General features: G+C 50.8%; 1 protein-coding gene across 1 annotated transcript in view; it reads right to left on the reverse strand.

Annotated features, from left to right (window-relative positions):
- Positions 1-3,058: 3,058 nt before the first annotated feature.
- CDRT4 (CMT1A duplicated region transcript 4) overlaps positions 3,059-25,235 on the reverse strand; it is a 42,030-nt gene continuing 19,853 nt past the window's right edge. The window contains exon 2 of the mRNA XM_082441492.1: positions 3,059-13,590. Coding sequence (XP_082297618.1) covers positions 13,133-13,590 — 458 coding nt within the window. The 3' untranslated portion in view covers positions 3,059-13,132. The remainder of the gene's footprint in view (positions 13,591-25,235) is intronic.

The following is a 25,235-nucleotide window of genomic DNA, read 5'->3' on the forward strand; positions in this document are numbered from 1 at the left end:
CCTCTGGGGGGGTGTATTGATTTTTGTAGGGGCCAAGTCTGAGATGATTTCTAGGTCAACAGGAGTATACTCTTAGTAGTCATAGTGGTGAGGTGGGCTCTTCAGAAAAAAAAAAGGAAAAGAAGTCCTGATTTGTAGTGTCTGCTGATTTCTGTGGTGTAAATACTCCCACCGTGGTCGATTTCAAGCTGCCAACGTAATGTGGCGGAGTTGGCAACGTGCCAGCTGTACTTGGCATTGGAAAGAGACATGCACAGTTGGCTCTCATGAGCCTGCACGGGCAGCTGCTCCAGCCACCACATTTACTGGGATTTTTCTAGGAGGTAGGCATTTCTTTAGGCTCACTGAATCCTAGCACTTCACTGCGATTTATATACAAAAATAGGAACAATTAAAAATACCTTCCTCTCGGGTTTCGTGAGGATTGAAGTCACACAAATGACTTAGAGCACGCCTGGCACGTAGGACGCTCATAGTAGACAAACACAACCGTAACTGTCCTTATTACCACGTACATCATCTCAGTTACTCTTTTTTTTTTTTTTGGCCGTGCCATGTGGCTTGTGGGATCTTAGTTCCCCAACCACGGATTGAACCCAGGCCCTCGGCAGTGAAAGCGTGGAGTCCTGACCACTGGACCGCCAGGCAAGTCCCTCAGTTACTCTTCTCGACAGCCGTGTGCCGCCGATGTCCGTCAGGTAGCGGGCAGGAGGCTGACTTGGTGAGCACGCGTGTGGTGAGAGCTGAGAGCCCTGCACAGTCTGCTGATCTACTGAGAAGCTGATGCCACGCATTTATCTTTTGACTCCAACTCCCATTTTACCAGACCTCCCTGGGGATGAACTGTGATAGTTTATACATCAGCTGGGCTGGGCTAAGGGATGCCCAGATAGCCGGTAAAACATTATTTCTGGGTGTCAGTGAGGGTGTTTCTGGAGGAGATTAGCATTTGAATCCATAGACTGAGTAAAGCTCACCCTCCCCTGTGCAGGTGGGCCTCATGCAATGGGCTGAGGTCCCGAATAGAACAAAAAGGTAGAGAAAGGGCAAATTCTCTCTCTCTCTCTCTCTCTCTCTCTGCTTGAGCTGAGACACGCATCTTCCCCTGCCCTCTGGCACTGATCCCCCTGCTTCTTGGGCTTTTGGACTCAGACTAGCCCTTACACCATCGGTTCCCGAACTCCCAGGCCTTTAGCTCGGACTCATTTAGACCACAGGCTTTCCTGATTCTTCAGCTTGCGGAGAGCCGACCGTGGGCCTTCGTGGCCTCCATCACTCCATGAGCCAAGGCCTATAATAAGTCTCTCACACCTGTCAGTTGAGCCGGGCCCTCACTGAAGTTGGGGGGCGGTTGCGTGGGGCACTGGCCTGGAGGCAGGGGACCCCCCTCACCTGACCTGTACTCACAGCTCCTTCGCCTCCTCCCCCCAACCCCATTATCCTCTCCCGCCCTCTCCATCTCAGACACACGTCCACGTGGTCCTCGAGAAAGGGGTGAGCCCAGCTGTGTGTGGTGCCCATAGGCCTGGGTGGGAGAACCAGGGGGGATCCATCCCCCGGGCCTGCGAGGGCCAAGCTCTGGGCACCTCCTGAGGTTTGGGCGATTCTGCAGGACAGATGCTGGCGGGGAGGTCTGGATGCTCTTGCAGCTGCTCCCCGGGGCCCCGCACACTCTCTCCTGGGGTGGCCGACGGCCCCCCGGCCAAGCTGTCCAGGGCGGGCGTGTACAATGGAGGCCTGTTCCTGGGGCACCAGGAATATTCTAAGAGAAAGAAGCCGGGAAGGAAAAAATGTCTACATATCTGGTTTTGCTTCCCACGCCTCACCCACTGCAAACATTGACTTCATACCAAGCTCCCACTGAACCAGGGACCAGCGACCGGAGCAGCCCGGGCGGAGGAAGGCCGCGCTGCCCAGTTCTGGCCCCGCGTGGGCCTCATGGCCTTGGCCCCATGCTCCATGCTTTCAGTTTCCTGGAACATTTGACAGAATCGTCGGCACCAGTCATATTCCAAGGTTGACAAGGGAGGAATTTCTTTCTGCTTTGCGTTTTCCTTCTATTTTGGTATCATTTTTCTAAGTGGAAAGGGCGTGCCTTCAAACTGATTGGCAAGTTCAAGTTCGGACGCTTCCCATCACATCTGAGGGAGGTACCTTCAGCACCTCAGGTGGCAGGCAGGTTATCACTTCCGAGAAGTGAAGGAATACAGGTAGCTTTTATTTTGCTGTCACCTTGCTATGGAGTTCGACCTTTTAGCAGGAAACGGGGCTTGTCAGTTAAAAGGATCAAGGAGCCTGCCTTCCACTCACCAGTCTGGTCATCTAAGAGAAAAGAGGGCAATTTTACTACCTGAAAATCACTTTCATTCTCGCCAAAAGGCTCAGTGGCCACCAGAAAAAAATTTCAGAAAGGCCCTCAGGGCTTACTCTTATCAGACAGTAAAAGAGATTTTTAAAGCTGCAGTAATGAAAACAATTTGATTCTGGCACATAGACAGACAGATCAACGAGTTGAAATAGAAAGTCCCCAAAGAGACTGGAAAACATAGAACGATTTAAGGTATAAGAAAGGGAAATTCCCAATCACTGAGCGAAAGATGGATTATTCAATAAATGTTGTTGGAAAAACTGGCCAACCCAGAGAGGACAAGTTCAAGTGAATCCTCCTTCATGTCTTTATAGTAAAATAAATTAAAGGTAAAAATATATATTTAAGAAATGGAAAAGCGGGGCTTCCCTGGTGGCGCAGTGGTTGAGAATCCGCCTGCCAATGCAGGGGACACGGGTTCGAGCCCCGGTCTGGGAAGATCCCACATGCCGCGGAGCAACTAGGCCCGTGAGCCACAATTACTGAGCCTGCGCGTCTGGAGCCTGTGCTCCGCAATAAGAGAGGCCACGATAGTGAGAGGCCCGTGCACCGCGATGAAGAGTGGCCCCCGCTCGCCGCAACTAGAGAAAGCCCTCGCACAGAAACAAAGACCCAACAAACACAGCCAAAAAAAATAAATAAATTAATTAATTAAAATGTTTAAAAAAAAAAAAAAAAAAAAAAAAGAAATGGAAAAGCTGTAAAAGTACCAAAAAGGAACATGAGGTAATTTTTTCATATACTCTTGGGAAAGGAAAAAGCTTTTCTAATTAAGACAAAATTCAGAAGCCATAAATAAAAATATTGATGAGGTTGACTGTATAAGTATTTAAATTTTATCCATACCAAAAATACTAAAATGACATCAAAATACAAATGAAAAGGTGGGAAAATATTTGAAAGATGGGTTATGAACAAAGGACTGAAGGGCTTAAGATAAAAACAGGACTTGCAAACCACAGGTTAAAGACCAACAAACCAATTTTTTTTAATTAGGAAAACATATAAACAAGTGGTTCACAGAGAGAGAGAGAGAGAGAGAAATAGAAATGGCATATAAACAAATGTAAAGAAGAAAGAAAAAACAGATTAAAATCTGTAAAATTTTTACGTATTAGGTTGGCAAAGATCAAAAAGTTTGCTAACACACGTGTTGATTAGGATGGGGGTAAACAGGCCTTCTCACCACCGTGGGGAGATGTGAATAGATGCGGCCTTTTCCAAAGGCAATTTGGTAGTTTCTGTCCAGATGAGAATGAAAAGTGGCTACCACACCCCAGGAACTCCTCATGCTGATATGTCCCCGTGTGAGCAGAGACATGGGACACATCAGCTCTGTTTCTGGCTAAAGACCAGAAACCACCCAAACACCCATCAAGGGAAGGCCGGCTAAATAGCTAAGTTCATGACGGACACTCACAGGACCTTACACCCTGCAGCTGCTTAAAAGGATGCAGTGATCCTATGTGTTCCAAGAGAAACAACCTCCAAGATGGCTATGTGGGAAAAGCACCGGGCAGGACAATGTGTATCGTATGACGCGTGTGTACATTCATTCAACAAAGCTTTCCCAAGCAGCTACCTTGTACCAGGAACTGTTCCAAGCGCTGGGGACACAGCGGTGAACAAAAGAGACAGACCCTCTGCTTTCCTGAGCTGATATCCTACGGCGACAAGCAATAAGTAGACGGTGGGGTGGTCCAGCAGGTGGAAAGTGATGCAGAGAAAACCGAAGAGACATGCGAGGAGTGCAGGGAATCGGCTGCAGCTCTAAATAAGCTTCTCAGGGAAAAGCTCCACCGAGAAGGGGGTACTTGAGCCAAGACTCTTAGGACGTGAAGGACAGAGCTATGCACGTGGATGGGGAGGAGCCTTCCAGGCAGGAGGGTGGCAGGTACAAAAGCCTGAGAAGGGAGCCTGACGGCTGGCGTGATGGGGTCCAGGAGGCTGGAGCTGCCAGGGCGAAGGAGAACGTGGAGAAGAGGTCCAGAGAGGAGGCTAGAAGAGCTTGCTGGCTGTTTGAAGGACTCTGGCTTCTTACTAAGAGGGGATATGACGTGATGTGACTTCAGGTTTTCAGAGGACAACATTTCCAAAGGGACACACATCTACTGGTTAGGGGTGGTCACCTCTCGGGAGAAGGACAGGGGGAGGCAGGCAGGGAGGTGGGGACAGAGAATTGTTTTTCATCATATTCTACGGACGTCTTTTTTGGTTTCTTGACCATGTGCAGGCGCATTGTTTTTTCCATTTTTTAAAGAGCCCTTTTGCCCTGAGTGAAACACAAAATAAGGAACTTGCCCCGGAAAGGGACTCCTTTATTCCTGGGTGGCTGGATAATCCAGGGATTGCCTGCATGGTGTCTTGGGTTGCGTTCCCCAAAAGCAGACTCTGAGATGAGGATTCAGGAACAAGGAGTCCACTGGGGACATGAGCCCGGGAGACACAGCAGAGGAGTGGAAAAGGAGGGCAGAGGAGGAGAGGAGGCCGACGCTCAGTGCATCCTTGAGTGGATGGCTACTCGGGTACCCGAGGCTCTGTCCCGCTGGGAGCTCAGAGACAGCGTGGGACTTGCTCACTTATCCACCCAGCTTAGGGGTGAGGGAGCTGGGCTGTTTGTCCTCCACCTCCCGTTGGCCATACTGAGGGCAGCTCCGGGGACCTTAATGCCCTGTCCGTCTGCGGCAGGGCATCAAGGGAAAACTCCAGGTGGAGAGTGAGGGGGCCCTGGGCTGCGGGCAAGGGAGGGGATGTGGACCAGCTGCCGCAGAGCCCATTTTGCTTTTCAAAAGTACTGGCAATGGTTTGTCCCTCCGGTACTTTTCTCCCTGCCTTTCATAAAGGACGCTGCTCTTTAATTCATTACACGTGAAGATGGAATCGATAGAAGGGGACAGGGTGGACTTGGAGATGTTCCGAAAACCCAAGTCTCCTGGAGCACGAGAGACTGGGATCATCCCAGAACGAGGGTGTGGATGCAAACACCACCTGCCTGTGGCGCTCTGCTGGGAAAAAGAGTTCCAACAAAATCTTTAGTTTGCCATTTTTTTTTAAGGAAAGGAATTGTAGATGGCGGTCCCTGTTTGGACGTACCTGGGATGCCCCACCCTCTCATCTACCCTGTTCATGTCACTCTCCTGCTCCAAGCCCAGCTCTTGCAGGAACCCTCCTGAAGGAATTCCAGCTGCCTGCTCTGGGCTACCGGGAGAGGCCCCACACTCAGGCCTCCAGGCCCCCTTCCCTGGTCCATGACAGGCGTCAGCAGAGGATCGGGAAGACCTGGAGGGACTGCATTCAAATCCTCAACCAAATCACTGGACCTCTCTGACCCTCTGTTTCCTTGTCTTCAGAACGAATGGGTGAGATTAAAGGAGCCATCCTTCCACGTCCTCCCTCATTCTGTGGTTCTAAAGCATCTGGGTTTTGGTACAGCCCATGAACTGACTCAGAAACTATCATGACCAAAAAATAGAGCTCAGAAGGCTCCGAGCAGGCCCAGCTTTGCTGGAACAAGGCACGACTTCTCAGGCTGACAACATGGAGTCAGTGGATGACTTGGAAGGGGACCTCTGCCACTTGAGGAGGCGATGCCGGTATACACTTTTAAGATCTCTTGTGAGCTCCTCAGAGGCGGGCCTTACATCCCGCTTTTCCTCAACCCCCATATTTAAGGGTGAGCTATAATGTCCACAGTGCTGGGCCAGGGAGAGAGGAATCCAAACAGGGTTTAGTCTCCACTAACAGATCTTGCTATTTCCCTGCCTAAAACCCCGCAGTGGCTGTCGGTCATTCTTAGGAAAAAGTCTGTCTTTCGTTTTTGTGTCTTGAGGTGACCCACTCTCACCCCCTGCCTCCCCAGCCTCTACTTGGGTCCCTCAGCCCACACCACCCCCCAGACACTGGGGCTTCTCAGAGTGTGCTCTTCAGGCCTCCTTCAAATATATAATATGGTATTATTAGCTATAATCAGCACGCTGTACATTAGATCCCATTCATCTTATAATGGGAAGTTTGTACCCTTTGACCAATATCTCCCCACTCCCCCCACCCCCAGCTCCTGTAACCACCACTCTATTCTCTGTTTCTCTGAGTTCAGCTTTCTTAGATTCTACCTATAAGTGATATCCTAAAGTATTTGTCTTCCTCTGTCTAACTTATAAAATAGGCCTTTTATTGAGATTGTGTCTTTGCTGGTTTAATAATTTTTCAATAAACAAATAAGGGCTGCACTTTCATAAATTTGTTCAGAGGTGATGTGGTGGTGATGGTAGTGGGGATGGAGGTGCAGATGGGGGAGGTGAAGGTGAAAGCGGTGGTCATGGTCACGGTGGTGGTGATGATACTAGTAATAGCTGTAGATGGAGGTGAAGGTGGAGGTGGTGATGGTGATGGTGGTGATGGTGATGGTGATGGTGGTGGTGGTGTGGTCATGGTCATGGTCATGGTGATAATACTAGTAATAGCTGTAGATGGAGGTGAAGGTGGAGGTGGTGGTGGTGATGGTGGTGGTAGTGGTGGTGAAGGTGATGATGATGGTGAAGATACTAGTAATAGCTGTAGATGGAGGTGAAGGTGGAGGTGGTGGTGGTGGTGGTCATGGTGATGGAGCTGCTGATGGAGACGGTGGTGGTGCTGTTGTGTGTATCCTGCCAGGAGCTTCCCACCCTTGGACATCAGAAGGCATAACTTCCCCATATTCTGCCAGCAGGACCCCGAGAGGACAAGACAAAAGCCCTCTACTAACTGTTCTGAAGCCCCAATTGCACTGTGTTCTGTTGAATATTGTGATTGTCTTCTCCAGGCCAGGAGAACTAAACCACCTCTTAGAAATGGGCCACTTGGTATCCCAGTGGCAATTCTGGGACCAAGAGGGAGGTTATTGACACGGGAAGGGAAGGTGGAGGTGGCTCCAGTGCCTCCAGGATTAAGGGGGAACTGGCCCTGGATTCTGAGTTAACGGGCATGTGCTGAGATCCATGTTGGAGATGGAGCTGGCCCTCACCAGGCAACAGCGTTCAGATTTAGGCTGTGGGCCTCCCAAAATAGAGACTTCCAATAGAATTGTAATTTACTCTGTTGTGCTTCTGCCACCCCCAGGCCTTCAGGGTAGACTTGCTGATGCGACAACCTGGGAGAGCCGTGCTTTGAGAAACCACAGGGGGACCTAATGGCTGCGCTGGGGAGAAGTGGGACAGCAGTGACCTGGGACCGTGGGGCAACTGCTCTGGAGTGAGACGATGGTCAGGGTGACAGGGGCCCTGAGGGGCGGTTTTGTGAGCTACGCAAGCATTCCTCAGAGCTTCCCAGAGAGCATCTGGGCACTCCCCATGGGCCTCAGGAGGGAGGCTCAGACCCAGGATCCGAGCATTAAAGGGACCTGCTTCTCCTAAAGTTTGTGGAGCCTGGGCCATCTCGGTTCACTTCTACCGCAAGGAGCCTGAGTCACTTAAAATAAGCGTCATTTAATTTTGCAATGGCAAAAAAAAAAAAATAACAATGAAATTCAAATGGAAAGGAAGGAGGGGAAAAAAAAAAGGAGGGAGAGGCTCTGCAGACAAGGGCAGAAAGAGGAAGGGCGTGGAGCAGGGACCCTGCCTTTCCCTGGGTTGAAACACACCCCCTGCCCCGGTCTACAGAGGGACCTCCACGAACCCGGAAAATCTGGTAGAAAGCATGGAAAGCCAGAACTGGTCTCTTTGCTCCGAGACCTGGGGAAGTTGAGGTGAGGCTCAGTGGGCCAGAGGCCAGATGCTGAGGGCTTGGGCCTGGTCCCTGCCCGGGGTCTGGTGGGGGAAACACAGGGCCTAGGGGCCTGCCTTGAAGCTGCCTCGCCAGCCCTCCAGCCAAAAAGGCAGGAAGTGAGTGGCCTGGGTGAGCAGCGTGCAGATGTGGGCGCTGCCTCTGTGTTGCTTCGTGGGGCCGGGAGGGAGAGGCTGTGGCCTGAACCTCGGCCCAGCCCGGGGACAGCTCCATGGTGCTACAGAAACAAACAAGACAGCCAGACAAGCATACACTGAAGGCAGCTCTGCAAAGTTCAAAAAATTCAGCAGGCCACTAAACTTCAGTTTGGCCAAAATTTCGCCATGACCTCACCGCTTTTCATGAGCAGCTGCCCTGATACTAATCCTGCTTCCTTCTCTAACCCCTACCTCATGAGCCTGGGGGGGGCACAGCAGGAGCTCAAAGCAAGAACGCTCTCACAGAGTCCTGTGCTTCTCTGTAACACCCCTCGCAACTGCGATGCGATAAAGTGATTGTCCAGTGTCTGCACCGCCAGACGGAAGCCTGAGTGTCTGCCCTGCTCACGGCTGGGCCCCCAGCAGGGCACCTGGCACGAGCCAACACCCAGCGCATATGTGTCGGGTGCCCTCGATCGGCACGGCTGCAAATGTGGGAAAGGGAGAAACTGTTAGGTCTATGAAATTTTGTCCCTTCTGATAAAGCCCGGAGGAAATATGTGTAATTAACTTGGAATTCCATCAGATAGGCATGGATTGGTCGTTTAAAAGGACAGACTGACTAGATGTTACATTTTAGGAGACTGTGTCTCCAGCTCCTCTATCCCTCCCATGTCCTACAAGGAAGGGCACGTCCAAGGTACCAACTGGGTCCTTTGTTCAAATCACACTATCAGGACCAGAAGGAACTTTACAGCAAAGGTGCTGCTGCTTGCCTCAAGCTTTCTACACACCCCTGCCGAGTGGTTTCTCCAGCCTCTGGATATTACAAAAGAAACCACCGCTTCGCCGTGCATTCTGTTTCAGGTGTTAGGACCTGGTGTTGTAAATCATCCGCTCAGTAAGTAATTGAGCCCCAGCCGTGTGCCAGGCTGTGGGCCGAGCTCTGGGAAGGTGACCGTGAGCAGGACTGACCTTGTCCAGCTCTCACGGCACCTCCAGACCCTCCCTCCCAGCTCTGCTGGTGCAGCGGCAGACGGTGAGTTGGATCTGGTGGATGGGTCACACACGACGGGCTTCTAGTGAAGCCACTGCCTGACAGATTCATTGCTGAACCTGAGGGCCAGCAGCCACAGGCCGGACACACCTGCCCTCTCGAGGACGCGCCAGCAGGACTGCCAGTGACGCAACCGAGGAGGAGGAGGGGACAGAGGGGGAGTGGGGGAGAGGAGCCGGGTACAGGGGAGGCAGCCTGGACGTGGGCTTGAGGGCCTGGGTTCCAGTCCCAGAGGGGCTCACTTCCTTCAGGGTCAGCTAGGAGAGCAGACAGAAGCCTCTAGACAGTGAACGGACGTAGACGCGCTGCAACACACCAAAGTGTGCGCACAGGTGCTGGCGCACGCGCGGCGCTCGGGGCGGGCTTCCTTCCAGTCGTCACTGCCTCTGGAACCAATTCCTCTCTGCACAAACCCCTCCCGACTGGCGGGCCCGCAGAAACCATGCCGACTTGCCCAAAGCGCTGTGCTTCTCACCTGCCTTGTCTACCAAAAGCATTGGAGGGTCCCGGGTGGCTGAACAGTTAGATCTGCAGAGGAAGTGGATTGGTACCACGAGCTCTGCCGGGCCCCCAGCCGTAGAAGCTTCCTAGAAAGGCCTCAGGTGGGGTGGGAATTTTTATTTGCCCTGGAATAGAGAGCCTGGGAGAAGAGATGGGGGTCTCGGCACTAAGCCCAAGGTCATTTTCACGACACTGTTTATCCCGCCCTGTCCCATGTGGATATCGGATCATGGTCAGGACCAAGGCACAGAATATGGGGTGGCGGGGGCTCCGCCTAAAGCTGGGGTGTTCCCGCATCCCCTGCCGGCCCTGCCTGCCCTCACCCCCACCCCTACTGCCCCAGAGGATCCCTCATGCACACGGCTCCGCCCCGCCCCGCTGGTTTAGGGCACTGCAGTGTGATTTTCAAGTGCCCAGGTGGCTGGCTGAGGCGCTGGGTCCCTGGTAAGAGATGCCGGTGGGGAGGGGGTAGTGAAGGAGGAAGAGGGAGGGTTTCCTGATTATTTGACAAACACAAACCCAGGCCTGAGCTTCAGTCCGGGCTCTGACGACATCAGCTCACAGTAAACCCCAGGCCCCTGTTTACTTCCCCCTCCGGCTCACATCCTGTCTTATCTGTGGCCCCGATAACCTGCCGCCCCTGCCCGTCACTCCAGAAGGGCGGAGCTTCCAAGAAGCTTCTAGGTACGAATGACTCAGCTAAAGCTGAAAAGAGCCGCTCGGTCCTGATGGGCACCCTGGCCAGCCCACATCTCACAAAGCACTTTTACGATCTTTTTTACCACCTCTGCTGACACGTGGAGCGAGGCTACGGGGCTGGGACTTTGCTGCAGGTCTCCGTCTCCAGGGACACGGAGCCAGTCCCTGGTTGGGGTCCCTGGGCTACGTGTGACTTCTCCTCCACCTCCCGGGACCCCCACCAAATCCCAGGGGTCAAAACCCCTACCTCGGGGTACCCAGCTTTTATCCATGTCCTAAGAAAAGATGAAGGGGACTGTGGGGCAGTCGTGCCTCCTACAGTAAGGTCCTCCGGTCCACGAAAGGAAGAGGAGGAGTTGCTGTCAGTCAAGTCCATGGCTCCCCCAGGCCCCTGGGTTTAGGCCTTCCCCCCGCCCACCCACCCCCCCCCGCCTCCCTTGCCAGGTGGAGGGCTCCCAGGCCACCGCCAAGCACCCGGCCCGCACCCACCAGTACCGCAGCCTTGTTTACACAGTCATCCCCCCAGGGACCTGCGAACCCAGCTTGGCCTTGAAGGGACTCCCTCCTTTCCAAGGAATTAGACTGTTTCTCTCTCAGAAACGGCCTCAGGAGACCACGCGTCTGGACCGCAGTCACAGACACAAGCCATTTTCATCACAGCATAGAGTGCGGATGTCCTTGGCTCCTGTAACAGGCTGAGAATTAAACTAATCTAAACAATACTATCTATAAAACAACTATTTTTACTTAGAGAGTATATGTGTGTAGAAACTATCAAACACCTAGAGATTTAAAAAAACAGAAACAACAAAAAACCCAAAAAACCATGTAACTACTCTGCCTTCAAAGGAATTGAAAGAAATCACCCCAAATCCCTGCAAACACGAACACAATGAGGATCTATAATCCACAGCTTCCCAAACATACTCTGGCTATAAACCCCCATAAAAGGATACAAGAGAGAAAAATTCTTGTTGGGAATTTATCACCAGCCTCCATGTCTATAAATGTCCCATGGACCCAAATACGGTCATTCAGATTCACTGGAAATCACCTATTCTTTTTGCAAAAATTCATTCTGGCCAAGAGCTGGGAACCCAGGAATGGGTCTTGAGCTCCTAATTCGTGCAGCTTCTACACAGCTCACAGCAGCCAGCGTGGAGCCCAAACGTTTCTGCAAGACTCTTGGATGCAGCGAATGCGTTCGTAGGGCAAATTCAGCCTCTTCCAGCAACTAGCACATTGCATCCTCTAGGTCTCCGTGAGGGAAACAGGGTGAGTATTAACTGCTTCACAAATATAAGCAGAGAAACTCAGGTGAGGGCAAAGAAGAGAGATCCTACCAATGAGGCCATGCTCAGCAGACAAGCCCCAAGCCTGAGGCCGTGTGGTCTGCCTGTCATAACTCGGTCCTCTTTGTGTCTAAAGACAAAGTCTTCTGCGTCCAGGCTGAGTACAGCATCGTTTGCTTTGAGGCCAAGTGGGAACAGCTCAGAGCATGGGTGGACCAACGCCAGCTGCGTCTGACAAAGCATAGCTGGGGTCCAGCCGGGAACCTCTCCCCCAGCCAACTAAGCTCCACAAGCCTTAAAGAACTACAGGGGAGAAAAATCCTCCATTTCTCAGCAGGGGACGCCCGGGTCGCCACTGCCACTTTGTAAACCCTCCAAGGAACAAACATCCCAATACCAGGTCCAGGTGTCAAGTGGGGCAGCAAGGTGGGATCGCCCAGAACCCCACCGGGCAGGTAATGAGCTCATCTTCCCTTGGCTCCAAGCCCATCCTTTTGCACTCTGCTTTGAGATACAGGGTTTGGGATCCTGCAAATCACATTTCTGTTCCCCTCCCGGTGAGGCTCTGCCCATCAGAAGAGCCAGAGGGAGTCTGGAGGCTGGAGGAAGAAGAAGGAACTCGCTCCTGATTTGCTTCCTGTTTACCTCTGTTGGCTTCCTGTCGCTTTCTGTTTCCCCCAGCAATTCTCGTTCACTCGGACGGTGTCAACTCCTTCCAGAAACAAATATTTGAGTCCCATTTTGGTTTTCCCAACAATCTCAGAATGAGCTTCGGGGTGTCCGTCAGCCAAACAGCTCCCCCTCCTCAGAGGCGGGGCTGCCACCCCCAAAGGGGTCTCCTGCGAGCTCAGGGCACCAGCGTCTGGGATCTGAGATGAGCCCACCTGCCCCTTCTCCGAGCGTCTAACTCTTAACGAGCTCACGTCTTCTCTTCGTCCCCCAAGCCTGCTTCCTGCGGGCGCCGCCTCCATCCACATCTCTGTGCCCTCTTCCTGCCTTTGCAGCTACCTGGCTAGAAATTCTATCAAAGGATCTCTGGTGTGATTGCTGTCTCCTGCCTGGACCAGGACTGATTCACCCCCAGCTGGGTCCTAAGCATCTATGGCAGGATCTAGAGCCTGGGGCTTCCCACCTGCGCATGACTGCACTGCCAGACGGGGTGCCCTCACCCCCTCCATGGCCCACATTCCATCTGGTTGATCTCAGCCGACCTCTGCCCGAGCAGAGGCAAGTCCCAACGCAAAGGCCGTCACGAAATGTGTGGCAAATGGCCCTTAACTGCTGTACAAGCTTGGGGGGCGGCTGCAGGGACTCCCCGTTAAACGTCGGGGTGTTTCTCCTCGCCGGCCAGCAGTGGGCGGTATGGAGGCATCCTCGTCCTCGGCTTCCGGGAGAAGATGATCTTGTTGTAGTCGGCGGTGGGACTTGCCCTGGCATCCGCGTGGAAGCGGGTGCGCTCTGGAACCACGGGGGGACCCGTGGCCGACGTGGGGAAAGGGCCCCACCCCGAGAGCGTGGTCTCTGACCTCACGTCCTTGAACGTCATGTTGCCTGAGGGCTTGGAGGACTTTCTCCTTTTCAGCTGGACGACGCTGGGAGGCTTGCTCTGCCTGCATGTCGGCCGGCTCTCCTCGGCCGTTTGCAAGCGTTCCAGGTCTCTGGCTTTGCTTTTCTCAATCAGTCTTTTCACCAGCGGGGATGTGTACGTGACATAGGCGGGCCACAGGTCATGTTTCTCAAGCAGATTCACCGGAAGCCCGATGTTTTCTGTCCGTTCTACCGGCAAAGAGAAACACGGGCAATTTAGAGGCACTCGCGGCCAATGAGTCCATTCTTTAAGGGTCGGAGGGTATTGGAACTATATGTTGGATTTCTCCCCGTCATGCGTGACAGCCCTTCCATCCCCTGTATTCAGTGGGAATAACATCAAATCCGAAGTTGGGAGACATGGACTTTCCTGGCAGTCCAGTGGTTAAGACTCTGTGCTTATCGGAGAACGGATTACTTTACAGGTTCATCCGCGAACATTGGCAAGTGCCAGGGAGTGTGTCCACTGCCTCCTGCCAACGTCCAAGGACTAAGAGACCGGGTGGCTTCTGACGAGGTCACGGGTGAGGTGGGGAGCGGTGGCCGGGAGACCCCACTTTGAGAACCATCGGTCCAGGGCCACGCCACTCCACCTCTGTGAGCACTGAACCCCGGGAGAGCCTGGGAAAACACGGCCGCGGGGTCCCGCCCCAGGGATGCAGACTTCACAGCAGCTCTGGGGACCGGAGAACTTGCATTTCTAAGTCACTCCCGGGCGCCGCTGCTGGTTTGAGCACCTACTGTGCGTGGCCCTGCTTGAGGCTGAATAAGCTCTAAATCTTTCTTTTGGCTGCAACATACACGAGGACTGGCTTGTGCAGGTGGGAAACACGGCCCTCAGGTGAGCGACTGCCAGACTTTCCACCCCTTTTCCCTCCTCATCGAGGAACCACTGGGGAAGGCAAGGGAGCGAGCTTTTGACAGGGGTCACCTTCAACGCCACTGCATTTATAAGTAAATCACTCCCAATGTCAGTGTTTTATTATAATATACCTGACGAAGCATAGCATCCTAAAGATTCATTCATACTCTTAAAAAAAAAAAAAAAAGCGAGTTTTTGTCAAGCCTAGTCAGATCCAGGCCTCACGGACTCCTTACTGCTAAGTCTTGGTGGCAATCTTTCATGACAATACGTTTTTAGAAGAATTCACAATATCATTTTTCTGAAGCTAGGGAAGAAATAATGCTCAAATAGTCCTCTAAGCTAGAGCGAGTTTCATGTAATAATAATAATGATAAAATGGAAGTTGAAGCATCTTATGTCTCCTTCTAAGACCTAGAATCTCAGAATATCAGGCCATCCATTCCAAGTCCCCAGCAACACAGAGTATGTCATCCAACGGGTCACCGTCCTTGCTTGCCCACCTCCAACCAAAGGGAATTCCTGGCTTATCCTCCACATTTGTAGGGCTATTAGAAACGTGAGTACCAGGAGTCCCCTGGAGGCCTAGTGGTTAGGATTCGGCGCTTTCACTGCCGTGGCCCGGGTTCAATCCCTGGTCAGAGAACTGAGATCCCACAAGTCATGTGGTGCGGCAAAAACAAAACAAAACAAAAACAAACAAACAAAAAAAACATTGAATTATACAATAAAAATAAGTGTACTTTTTTTAAAAAAGAAAGAAATGTGAGTACTTCTCCCCATACATACAATAGGATTAATCAATCATGTCAGACGGTGGAAAAATGCTCTGAGCCGGCAATATTTGGGGGATGTGGGATCATTCATCCTTGCTTCTAAGCCTCTAGTTTACGAGCCCTGAAGCTTCAAAGAAGCCCAGTTACTAGTGAATCGTTTGTTTCAACAGCATCCCCCTCAGAGCCCCTTGCCCCATCCCGCTGCCCCCATAACAGCCTCCATGGTGATAGGACAATTCCACAGACTGGTAGGTTTTCTCACACCTGCCGATGCAGAGACTAGGATACTGTAAAATCAAGGGCGGGAATGTCCGAGACAGCCTCAAAACTCACGGGGAGGACTTGTTTAAAAATCAAAGGAAAGGGACTTCCCTGGTGGTGCAGGGGTTAAGAACCTGCCTGCCAATGCCGGGGACACGGGTTCGAGCCCTGGTCCGGGAAGATCCCACATGCCGCAGAGCAACGAAGCCTATGCGCCACAACCACCTGAGCCTGCGCTCTAGAGCCCGCGAGCCACAACTACTGAGCCCATGTGCCACAACTACTGAAGCCCGCACGCCTAGAGCCTGTGCTCCACAACAAGAGAAGCCACCACAGTGAGAAGCCCGTGCACCGCAACGAAGAGTAGCCCCCTCTCACCACAACTAGAGAAAGCCCATGCGCAGCAACGAAGACCTAAAGCAGCCAAGAGTAAATACATAAAATAAATAACTATAAAAAAAATAGAAAATCAAAGGAGAGAAATAGTCGACGTTAAGTCTGAAGACAAGCTGTGGGCTCTGATAATTTCCTCCAACTCTGGCACGCAGGGTCCATTCTGTGTCCCTAGAAATGAAACGCAGACCGGCGGTCCCCAGACAGAGGCAGCATTGCTGGGGCAGGAGGCATGACACTGAAGGGGTTTTCTTGTTTCTCCTTCAGGCACGAAGGCCCGTGTTCAATCCTCTGGGTTTTCAAGCCCAGTTCCTCCCACCCACCCCCCAGTCTCATATCCCAACATCCCCAGAATCTAGTCTGATTGGCCAGGTTTGGCCCAAGTAAGGAATGACACTTGTCTGGAACCTGATCTGTGACCTGGATCATGTCTCTTCACTCTGTACGACCTTTGTTATCTCACTTATGAGATGAGGACGAGTTCCTGTCCTGCTTTTCTCACAGAGGCGTGGTCGTTATAATAAAATGTTATAATAAAAATAAAGTGCTTCTACATCAGTGCCCCCAGTTTCGCTGCATGTGGGGATTACTGGGGATCTTTAAAAAAAATTCAAATACCTGGCTCCGCCCTGCCTCCACCCCACCATATTGTGATCTAATTGCAATAGGATACAACACAGGCAGCGGAATTAAAAGCTCGATTCTAATGTGCAGCAAGGTTTGCGAACTGCTATCGTAGAATCTAAACCAAAAAGAAAACACTGAAGATTTATAGAGTTTTAACTACTTCAGAGATAGGAAACCAGTCCAGGAGGTCACTTCAGTCCTTTTAAAGTTCTAAGACACAGATTTAAGAATTTACACATTCAATTCAGACGTATATTCAAGGATTCTTTGTTATGTATGTTCAGGACTGCATATCAGTGGCCTTTAAACATTTTAAAGGACCCTGGAGTATTCCCACCACCACCTGCCTATACGGGAATCACTGAGACCAAAGAACCAGTGTCTTAAAGTGCTGAGCTAAGAACACTGGGGCTGAGGATGGTGCTTTGGTGCAGAACTAATTCACGCTCTATCTGTGGCCACAAGCTGCATCCTTATCTCGGAAAACCATCCTGCAAAAGGATTTTGTGGGTTCCAGGCAGGACTGATTGGATGAATGGGCACGAGTCCCCCCACTCAGACTGTTTGCCCCACAAATGCTGTGAAAGTAGTGCTGTTTGCACACCCCTGATGGGCAAGACAGTATCTTACTCCAGTGTCTCCTGAGCTGTGCCCCCAGAGAATGCAGGAATCTCTCAAGATGTTAAGAGGTGTTACTTAAAGGAGGGAAAAAGTCCATGGCAAAGACCACCCTCTAAGGTTGCATATATTGTTTAATCCAGGGGGCCCCATCCACATAGTCTGTGTGGTTTTGCAATAGAAATACAGCAAGCCTGTCCGCAGTCCAGTTGGCTTGAAAGACGACGTGTTAAATTCCTTTAGTGCAGGAATTTCAGAGCCTGTGATAGGCTGACTTGTTCTGTAACTCTCCAAAGGGAGACTGGGACGCAGCATCCCCTAACCTCATATGACAGGGAATCATTCATTCATTCATTCATTCACTGGGAAGGGCATCTCAGGGAACTAGTAACCAGGGAAACGGTTGGGAGAACTCTGAAACGATGTCCTCGCCAGCCCTTGTTTTGGAACCCTGAGCATCAGAGAATGTTCTGCCATAAGTGGACAGAGGGACAAACTTGCTCAGGGTATAGCTGGGTCTTCAATGACTCACTTCCTCCAGAATCAGCCTCGGAAGGTTGGCCTCACGAAGGTGCCCATACCCAGAAGAGCCAAGCCAATGCGAGGGCCCAGCACTCCCTGGAAACCAGACCCACTTCCCTCTGTCCTCTCTGCTCTGCTCTAACCTGCAGGCATCTTGTCTTGCTTGCGTCTCCTCTCACTTTTCTCCCTGAACCATCCAGGGAGCTTGTCTGGCCCCCGAGGGAGAACCACATTTTCCCCAACAGGAAGCTGACGCAGAGCTTCTTTTCACCTCTGCGTGTTACCCTCCTCAACCTCCTGTTTCCTCCTCTGCCCGCTCTTTCCTTATCTGCCCTCTGGCTACTACTCATTTATTTGGGGTGAAGAGGAAGCTTCCACTTAGGCCAGAAGGGCCTTGGGAGGCTTATCTCTAGGAGCTGGGCATGAATCAACCTGGTGCCACGTGGGGTGTCTATGCCGATCTTCATCCCGAGCGGCGCCCCCATCTTACAGGCCGAGGGTACGCTTCGACCCCCTCCCCGCACTTCAGACCTGGGGAAGCCCAGTGCCCCCAACAGACCTCCCGTGACCGCCACCCCCATCACGACTCTCTCCACCTCTTCACCCTGCCCCGTCCCCGGAGACCATGGAACTGATGGGCTCCAGGGGGCCGCCACGAGATCATGATTTTGACGCTAGGGAGCCCTGAGAATTCCAGAGCTGTTGACGCAGAGGGGAGCGGGGTGGAGAGGGGCAAGTCGGTGTCCCCTCGCCCCTCACTATGGGACAAGGTGCTGGCCACCTTCTCTTCCGCAAACACACACACTCCAGGGAGAGGAGGAACAAGCTCAGTACTGAGCTCTGTTAAAAAGCCAAGTTGCACATGACGGGCAGCTTTGGTAGCTGATACACACCACGCCTCTTTCTGGGTGGGGCAATGATCTCCAAGCACACCATGGGGGGGGGTGGGAGATGGGAGTCTCATGAGAAGGGACGGTCTTGTAACACAGACCTGGCATCACCGATTCACCGTTGTGGCGGGAGGGAGGGGACACGCCGCTTCTTGAGAACCCTTCTGTACCCTCCATATTCTCTAGTGATTATGCACGGACTTTGAGGGACACAAAAGTGGAGACAGAGTTCAAGTACCCACGGCCGCACGACATCAGTTCACTCATGCACGCAGGCATCCCGCAAACCTACGCCGAGCTCCAAACACTGCACCTCGAAGAGGTGCGGGTCCCGCGCTCACCCAGAACCCGCTGCGGTGCTCCATGCTCACCTCTTGCCTCGGGGGGTCTACCCTTCTCAGTGCCAAGGGTCCACAAGGCGCGTTCGTTTCCCATGCTGACAACAGATCAAACAAGACTAATGCATGCCACCTGAGTCATCAGAAACAAAAGCAGAGAAATTCCTCTAGAGACCAGAACAAGTCCCCTCGGCCACTCTGCAGACGGGTGTCCAGTGCCTGCACGTACCAGGCCCAAAGCAGAATGAGACCGAGCCTTGCTTCAAGGGGCTCCCTGCCCAGTGAGGAGACAGACCACAGGCTTCCTAACTCAGCCTGGGTGGGGAGGGACGGCAAGAAACAGGTTCAGGAAGAGATGATGATCGTGCTGAGTCTTGAAGGACGGGGGTGGTGGACAGCAGGCCTAGAGGGTCTCACATCCCGAGTGAACTGCATCTCTGCTCGGAGCCCACATTCCTCTCTGTGTGCGGACCACACAGGCTGTTTCCACGCGGCATGGGTTCTGCATAGGAACCGCGAGGCTGAGTTGGCTGGATAAACACCTGACAAACGCGTTACAGGAAGAAGCATTGGGCACTGGGTAAAACTACGAATCTGAATTTTATATGTACCTGAGGAATGTTCAATTATAAATACTAAAATTCCCACTTTAAGATGTAATACAAAGACCAGTTAGGCTAAAAGCACCCATGGCCGTAAGTGTCTAGAGATCAAGTTTCAAATTTTTTAATGTAATTTCCAAAACAAGCCCAACAGGCCTGATCAGAGGAGAGCTTTTCAGCCTTTTCCTTCCGTGGCCGTTTTGGGGCAGCCGGGTACACTGATAGGCTAGACCGCTAGGAAAGAGATGAAAAAACAGGCAGCAAGAACTAGCCCTGCCTTTTCGTCCTCAGGAAACCAGACATGAAAGGCTTCAAGCAGTTTGTGCTCGGAGACCCTGTCTCTGCCTGACAGCTGGCTCAGGAGTAAAGGGACCATGAAAATGTGTGGATTCACAATGTGTAATCAGTCAGAAAGAGGAAGTCCTGCTCCTCTGGAACAATGAGGGAAACAGACAGGCATCTCCCAGGGCTGGCCGCAGTCAGTGCGCCCGGCCACCCCCTTTTACGACGCTCAAAGCACTAGCAACCCGGGCCAGTGTTTGCTTTGAAGAAGGTGACTTGCTAACTGCTAACATTGGTTACCTTCAGGTCAGGGACCAGGGGACCAGAGAGCGAAGGAGGGAATTCAAATTTCATTTCATCCCTTAATGAAAAGTGAATTTTTAACATGGCATATATTACTTACATTTAAAATATCTTTAAGAAAAAATATAAAAGAAATCTCAAGCAAATCCTAGAAACAATGCTTTCTTTTACAAAACAATATTGTAGGTAATAATTAGGAGCAAAATTTTATTTTTTTATCCTTGTATTAATTTGATTTTTCTGCCTGTTTACTTGTACATATTTTTCTGAATTGGGGAATTTTTCATAAGGCCTTGTTCCACCTGATTATTTTCTTAAACTCTGCTTTAAACATATTAAAATCCTTCATCTTGTTTAAAAAAAAGAAGTGACTTGCATTTGAGACTCTGCCTAGAAGCAAAGAACTAAAGTGGCTGTGGCTGCCTTCTGCAGGGTTCAGTTATCCCATCAACACATTGACAGCTTGGCCTCAGTGTCAGGCTTTACCCCAGTTCATGCCAGGATGTGAGAAAATCCAGGCATCACACTTTGCACCCAACTCTTGGGTCACCCGTAAACACAAATTGCAATGAAATCAAACCCCCAACTGTCTGGGGTGAGTTGTCCGCAGCTGAACCACAATCTCGATAAACCACCCTTGTGAAAATTAAGGGTTTGACTTTGGCTGTACCTTGTCCTGAATCTCTTCATTCATACTCAGCAATAATTTCAGTCCTAAAACAGCTTACAAAATGGAAATGAAACAAAAGGAAGATGCGACGTTCGGGGATGAAGCAAAGGAAGGAAAGCTGCGTAGATGGATACTCGGCACCGGTAAAGTTGGAAGATGGTGTGAAGGACGCTGAAATCAAAGCCATGCAAAGACAACCCTGTTCAATAACTGGAGTCCCACACTCCTTCCCACATCACCAGTCCCACGTTCACTAGCAGATTGTGAGCAGGAAATAGAGCAAATCATCCCCTTTCCCAGAAAAGCAACTCAAGGCATATGTCGTGTCAATGATGGTCAGCTGCATTTTGCTGTATTTCTTTTTCTTTTTCTTCTCTTTTTTTTTTTTTTTGGCCGAGAGGTTTTCTGGATCTTAGCTCCCCAACCAGGGATCGAACCCAGGCCCCTGCAGTGGAAGCACAAAGTCCTAATCACTGGCCCACTAAGGAAGTCCCTATTTGTATGTCTTCCCATAACGGGAATTATAAATCAGCATTAGAGAAAGTTTGGAAATGCTATGTTCTAATCTCACAATCCCATTACCATCACACGACTCTGACCTATGTGCTCTCACCTAGTTCTAACATGGTTACGGGCACAAAACGTACTTTCGTCTTTGAATCCATCATTTTTTGCTCTAACAGTAAACTATCTACCCTTGTGGTCTTAGAGATTCCTCTGCTTAGTCATCCATCAAATGAATGAACCATTATTAATCATATTATTAATCATTCCTCCGTTCGTATTTTTAACTTTAGCCACTATGAGTGATGAGCAGTGACTCTGAAAGCTGAAGAGCTCCTTGGTGCCCTCCTGCTTTTATAAACCTGTGCATCGCAAGGTGCTCGGAAAATGTTGGCCCCTGAAGGTTTCTGGTCCCCCAAAGTTCTCGGTACCACCAAAGCCCCTCCCCTCTCAGTCCTGGGAGGTGGGTAGTGTCCTCCCTGATCCCCTATCCTCCCTGAGCGGCAGGATATTTGCCACCACGGTCTCTAGGGTTCCTACCAGCTCCAAGGGCCATCGTTTACTGCAGCACATTCCACACTGATGAGGCCAGAAGCTAAAACAGAGTCTGTGCGCGACTGGCAAAGTGAAGCCGACTTCAGGCAGGAGAACCACAGCTAAAGCCCCAGATGCCACCGTGATAGAAGGTCAGGGAAGAAGTTAGAGAGAATCAGCTCCCTGAGGCCAAGACCAGCTGTGCACAGGGAAATTGCCCAAAAAGCACGCTATGCTCTGTGAGGCTTTGTTTTGGGGTTTTTTTTATTTTTGCACAGATATTTAGGTTTTTCCTTTAACTGAAGTACAGTTGATTTACAATGTTGTGCTAGTTTCAGGTATACAGTGATTCTGTTTTATATATATGTATATATACATTCAACTGAATATAACAGTTTTATATATATAACAGAATATATATGATGTATGTGTATATATGTATGTGCATATACATATATGTATGTGTATGTATATGCGTGTGTGTAAATATGTATACGTGTGTGCATACATACATGTATATGTGTCTATGTGTATGTGTGTATATACATGTATGTGTATGTGTATGTGTGTATGCATGTGTGTATATACTCATGTATGTATATGTATATATGTGTGTATACATGTATGTGTATGTGTGTGTGCATGTGTATGCATATACTCATGTATATGTGTATATATGTGTATGTATGTATGTACACGCATATATATACACAGATACATATACATACACATATACACACACACACACATATATGTTATTACAAAATACTGAATTCCTGTGCTGTGTGATGCTTTGTTAAGATTGGATGTGCTAGCAGGGAAACAGCAATGGGATCAATGAAAAATACTCTCTAAACTTTCAAGGGGTGGGTCCCTAGGGCCCCAGGCATAGGAGCCAAGCGAAGGCCACACAACAACCCTCTCCCAGCCAGGAGGGATGAAATACTCCAGCCGATAGTCCAGACACCGTGCGACCGTGGAGGGAATGAAAGAACTTCAAAAAGGAAACCAAGTTCCTATAAAAGCACAAGGAGCGCAGGCCACTTGGTGAAGGGCCACCAGCCTCAACTCCCCGCCCCAGCCCCCTGCCATGACGAGGCTGTCCCAGCACGACCACAGCCAATAAAAAGCACAGAGGCCCTCAGTGAGGTCCCTGAGCCATCAAGAAGTTGTCGAATTGTGTCCCATATTTTCTACTAAGAAAGCAAGGACGTGTGGGAAAGATCCTTCCACAGTTTGCACGTTTCCTCCACACTGTGCGAGGGAGCAGGGACTTGGGAAGGGCAGAGCTGGTTCTCTGAGAAGTGACCGAAAAGAAGGGGGGCTCATTGGCTATCTGAGTTGACTAAAGGGGTCCCCTTTTGCTCCTGTGCTCTCAGCAATCTTCTAAAAATCAATAACCCAAGTAACTCATAGGTACAGGTCCCATTATAAATTAAGATGTTGGCATCCTGAATGATGATTCACTTTCTTTTGAATTTGGTCAAAATTAATCTTTCCACCTTATCACTCTGTATCCTCACTTCCACAGGGACCTTGACAATGAACCAAAACATGCTCCTGAGACCCATCTCTCCCCTGAGACTAGACCCTTGTTTCTAACTGCTTATTAAACAACTTCCTCTAAGCACTTGTATTTCCATCAAATTCAAACTTGTTCAAGACCGAAGTCAGTAGCGGTTGCCACCCCACAGGTCCACAGACGCCTCCTCTGTCTCCACACCCTGTTTCTGTCAACGGCATCAGCATCCTTCCCGATGCTCAAAGTAGAAACTCAACTCCTCCTTCCTTCTTTCACCCCAAATTCAGGTGCCAAGGTGACGTCCATCGCTTCTGTGGCTTGGCACCTCATCTATCTGCCGAGTCTTCACTCCAGCCTGACCCCCTCCCCAAAGTCCACATCTAGACGTCCTAGCTGCCACACCTACATCTTCACTGGTGTGTCTAATAGAATCTCAACATTTTCACGGCTCAAAAGAACTCTTGGCCTTACTCCCTAAAACGTTCCTCTCTAGTCTTTTCCATCTCAGAGAGAGGTACCACCATTCACCGAATTGCCCAGTTCAAAAACTGGGGTTGGGACTCCCCTGGGGTCCAGTGGTAAGATTCCGCGCTTCCAACGCAGGGGGCGCGGGTTCGATCCCTGGTCGGGGAACTAAGATCCCACATGCCGCAGGGTGCAGCCAAAAAAAATCAGGGTTGCCTGATTCCTCTTGCTGCCTCGCTGAATACATGCAATCTATCACCCTGCCCCCTACCCACTGCCCCCACCATCACCCTCTCCCATTACCTGACTTCCCGACCTCTCCATCCTTAGCCAAGAATCAACAGCTGCCTACCGGCTGACTGGTCTCCCTGCTTCTCTTCTACTCTTGTTCCCTGCTAGGCCTTCTCCCCAGGGGACCCAGAGTGATCATTTGTAAACATAAATCAGATGAGATTATCCCGCTGCCAACACTCCAATGACTTCCCGTCCCACTTAGGACACAAGGCAAATCCCCTTCCCTTGACCTACAAAGCTCCCCTTGGTCTAGCCCCCCACCACCACCCTGACAGCCTTCACTGCCCCCGACCACAGGGGTCTCCTTCTCGCCTCAAACACACCAAGCTTCCCACGTCGGGGTCCTTCTCCAGCTGCTCACCCTGCCTGGGATGCACTTTCCCTGATTTTCGCACGGTTTTTCCTTCCTAGGAGTCAGGACGCAGCTAAGTGTGCATTCTTCAGTGACGACTTCAGGACAGCCTGAAACAGCCCGCAGTCACTACTCTGGCTCCCGTTCTGATCCTCTGTGTAGCACTATCCCTGACCGACACGTCTCATGATTTACTCATTTGTTTATTTTCTCTGAACCAACTAGAAGGCAATTTCCACAGAACAGGGATTTCACCCATCGCATCCACTGCTCTGTCCCCAGGCACTTGGATCGTTAGATTAAAGGATGTCACTGCAGTTGCCACAGCAATTTCCCCAGAATCTCTAAGGATTATTAGGAATCCAAACACCAGGCAGCTCCCCTTGTACAGGATCCAGAGGAAACCATGAGCTGGCTGACTTGATAACAGCCACGACGAGAGGTCAGATGGCAAAACATGGAACATGACCTAATAAATAGGAGGAACAGACATGGTGCATGGAAAGGCCTCGGCTTACTTCCCAGCGCTGTCACTTACTGCCTTTAACTGGGCAAATCACTTCCCCCCTCTCTCGGAGCTTTAGGTTTTTCCATAGGCAAAGTGCGAATGACACCCCTCTCCTTTGTAGGATTATTGTGAAGACTGAATGAGACACCGCATGGGAAGTGCCCAGAAAAGAGCAACAAGGCAGTAGCTTGGGGCCACCAAGTCCAGGGTTCAGGCTTCACTGAAACCCTGTCTAACACGGGAAGTCCACGGGGCCTGAACGGACCAAATTCCAACTCAAGCTCTACTCCCATTTTCCTCAGAACCTCCATTTCCTTTCCCACCTGGTCCAACACGTGCTCCGTCCCCTGTGCACCTACCAGACATGGCAGATGTCACCACCGCCAGACGCAGCAACTGGGGGGTCGGTTATCTGCTCTTAGTGGATGAAATGGCCTTTTCTTCCCTCAGAATGATTATACATTTAGACGTGTGGCCCCCCCTCTAGTCCCTTTGTCTCTCCTTCCAGGAC

The sequence above is a fragment of the Balaenoptera physalus genome, assembly GCF_965194825.1.
Source record: "Balaenoptera physalus genome assembly, chromosome: 20".
NCBI classification, from domain to species: domain Eukaryota; kingdom Metazoa; phylum Chordata; class Mammalia; order Artiodactyla; family Balaenopteridae; genus Balaenoptera; species Balaenoptera physalus.